We start from the raw sequence: 3,661 nt of genomic DNA, 5'->3' as shown, positions 1-3,661 counted from the left end.
AATTACATTTGTAATATACTGTATATTTGTTATTATGGATATTATTTGGCAGTAGAAATTTTCCAGCCTATGGGACAAATTTTGTATTTTGTATTTTGCTACAATGTAAAGTAGTGAGTGTACAGCTTGTATAACAGTGTAAATTTGATGTCCCCTAAAAATAACTCAACACAGCCATTAATGTCTAAACCACTGGCAACAAAAGTGAGTACACCCCTAACTGAAGATGTACAAATTGGGCCCAAAGTGTCAATATTTTGTGTGGCCACCATTATTTTCCAGCACTGCCTTAACTCTCTTGGGCATGGAGTTCACCAGAGCTTCACAGGTTGCCACTGGAGTCCTACATGATGACATCACGGAGCTGGTGGATCTTAGAGACCTCGCACTCCTCCACCTTCCATTTGAGGATGCCCCACAGAGGGTGAATCTCCTTAACGGGGATACAGACAGCAATTAAAACTGATAGGAGTTCTAATCCATATGCACTCTATCCAAAACTAAAAAAAAAAATTGCCTTTAATTATACTTTAACTAACAGAGCTAACAAAAATAATATTTTTTAAACCATCTTTTTGAATCTCATTAATTTTCTTTTTCCATGAATTCTTTGTTTTTCTGTGTAACTTGGGATTCGTGGCTATGATTACAACAGGGCTGAGGGCAGAGTAGGAGGCAGCAAGAAGTATCCGGATGTCATTCATTTCTGGGCTCACACTGGAAAGTGACAATGTATAAATCCACATAGAGTTATCCATACCATATAAAAGAACATACAGGATAACTAACAGAATCACTGCTCTAGTTGCTCTGTACTCTACAGATGAGCTTTGATTCCGGTCAGAACTGCGTATATGTTTAATCATTTTCCCATGTTGGTATAAAATAAATACCATGTAGCTGCTTGATAGTGTCATCATTCCCACAAATATGATTTCCCGAATGACAGATACTAGACCATTAAGCAAGAAAGAGATATATGTTGAAAAATCTGCATCACAATAAACCAGATGAAGTGAATATGGGGAAGTATGATTTGATTTTGCTTGTCCATACAAAACAGTGGAAGGGTAGAGTGAAATGTTTATGCCGAAGATTAAAATCATGATAAGAGATACATTTCTACTTAATTTTTCTTTTAAGGAAATCCAATATCTCTTGGTAGAAGTAACAAGGACACATTGATGACAACTGAGAAAACTAGTGACACAGATACACATAGCCCTACTCACTCTGTAAGTAAAAAGAACTAGTTTGCATTTGGTGTCATCTAGTAAATCTTCCACACCAATTGCATTAAGAGCTTGTGGTATGACACGGGAGAACACTACAAGAAGATTTGCCAAGGCAAGGACCATTAAGATGGTGTTGGCTGGTAAGAGTTTCTTCTCAATTACTCTGATGTAGGTAAATTTTAATAAAATAAAGATGTTTCCAGGAATTCCAACCACCATAATGAGAATGAAACCAATGGCTTTGATAAAGAGACGAGCCTCCATGTCACTATCCTGCAGCAAGTATTGACCTTGACAAAAAAAACAAAACAAGGAAATGACCAGTTAAAATATGTTATGGCTTTCAGGATATTTATATTTTAGTACAGTAAATAACTTACAGTTTTACGCTGAACAATATGAAAGTGTAAAAATGACAAAACTGGCAACATGTTGTAGCTTTTGTAAAAAGAGTGAAAATCCTTTGGTGGTGACACTAAACAGTATTTAGAACTACGGATAACTAGGGATCAATTTGTGGGAGGGTTTGGAAAAGCCAAATATAGAGGTGAATCCTAATAAAGTCTATAAGAGGTGAATCTTGTTAGTAAGTTATGGCCATTTTTAGTGCTAATAGGCAAACTACTGAAAAAAGACATGGGGAACTGAAACTATCATGGGGCAGAAGTTATAATGCTAAATAATTAGGTAAATAAAATACTGTTAAGCAGCTTCAAGGGCAACAATGAAAATTCATAAATCCTTAACAATTCTAAAAGTTCATTTCTTTTTTTTTAAATAGCAAACATGTCTATACTTACTTACTATATGCAGTGGTTTGGCATAAAGCAGCCTGGATGCTCCTCTTCTCGGGTCCCCCACAGGCTGTCCTGGCTCTTCCTGTCTGTTGGGTGCCCCCACAGTAAGCAGCTTGCTATGGGAGTACCCGGTGCTCCGTGTGTCCATTCACACATGCAGCCGTGGTTTGGCCATGCCCCTCTCTCTCCTCATTGGCTGACTGGCTGTGATTGACAGCAGTGGGAGCCAGCAGCTCCCACTTGCTATCTTAGCCAATGAGGAGGCACTGACCCGGGACAGCCAAGGCTGGCATTCACAGCACTGGATCACGATAAGGGTCAGGTAAGTATTGAGGGGGCTGGGGGAGTTGCTGCACACCGAAGGTTTTTTACCTTAATGCTTAGAGTGCATGAAGGTAAAAAAACCTTCAGCCTTTACAACCACTTTAAAATAACTTGCTTAGCGGATGCCATAAAGCAGTACGTTATGGAACAGTACAATGGAGCAATGCTGTTTTCACAGACATTCTCAGTAACAGTGTTTTCACAGACATTCTCAGTATAAACTGACAGCACATGTTTAGATGTGGAATTGATTTTTTTTTTTTTTTTTACAATTAGCTTGACTTGGTTTGCATGCAAGAGCAGCACCCCAATCTTATTTTTTCTAGTTTGGAAAAAAGGCTTTTCTCAGGTAGCTTTAGCAGCGACACGTGTTTCTTCATCATAAAGTAGTGGACCCACTTTGACCCGAAGATAAAAATGGGCCAGTAATGTGCTGAGGTTGTCCCTATTCTTTCTAATGTAAAACTATCAATCCACTGTCCAGTTTCTATTAAACTCTCATTAGGAATAAAGAGACTACAGATGATACAGCAGTGTAAAATTGGACAGGAGTAAGATAGTTTTAATGAGAGAGAACTGGCTGAAATATACTCGAGACAAAGGGGTTTATTAACTAAACGCAAATAGGTGGTTTACTTTGCTAGTGATTTTTGATTTTGCGATTCATTTTCCCTTAGCTTAGTGAATGAGGTAAAGCACTGCTGACTTGCATCATCAAATCATGTGTGAGCAAAAAAAATACTGTTTTTTTTTATTTTTCTTGTACATGAAGTTTTCTTTACAAATTGAATATTTACCACATTCACTAAGCTCTTGGGAAAATTCCACTGTAAAATGAAAAGCCTGTTAAGTTTTAGTACATCAATCACAAAGAGTGAAAGCAGATACTTTACTACAAGCATTAACAATCTGCAGAGGACTCCGGCAGGTGGTTACAGTTTTACAAGAATTAAGAGACCAATGATACAGCAGTGTAAAATTGACCACTGGCATGACAATTGTCATGAACTAAGCAGTTAATGTGATTAATAAAATATAAGGTAGTCTAGGTGCACCCTATTTCAAATGTGCACAGAATGCAGCTCTAAGAACAAGTGAATGCTGTTCTTTGCAGACCTCAAAACACCCTATCAACATAAAATAAAATATAAACCTCTGTTTGTTAACCACCTCCCATCCGACCGTGGTATATAAACGACTGGACGGTGGCAGTGCAGGGGCGGGTGGCCATTTATAAATGGCCTCCCCGCCCCCTGCTTGTACTCGCGCCTTGGGAGCACGCAGCACCGCGATCCGGTGCCCGCT

The 3,661-nt window shown here is 38.6% G+C and overlaps 1 protein-coding gene across 1 annotated transcript; it reads right to left on the bottom strand.

Moving 5' to 3' along the window:
• Positions 1-530: 530 nt before the first annotated feature.
• Positions 531-1,499, bottom strand: LOC149470006 (olfactory receptor class A-like protein 1). Its single transcript, XM_089668358.1, has one exon. It carries the CDS (start codon positions 1,497-1,499, stop codon positions 531-533), a length of 969 nt encoding a protein of 322 aa, XP_089524484.1.
• Positions 1,500-3,661: the final 2,162 nt, after the last annotated feature.

The sequence above is a fragment of the Staurois parvus genome, unplaced genomic scaffold, assembly GCF_062004578.1.
Source record: "Staurois parvus isolate SC_StPar_1 unplaced genomic scaffold, SC_StPar_1.0 ptg000056l, whole genome shotgun sequence".
NCBI classification, from domain to species: Eukaryota; Metazoa; Chordata; class Amphibia; order Anura; family Ranidae; genus Staurois; species Staurois parvus.
The sequence above is the reverse complement of the archived record's forward strand: the minus strand, read 5'-3'. Positions and strand labels throughout refer to the sequence as shown.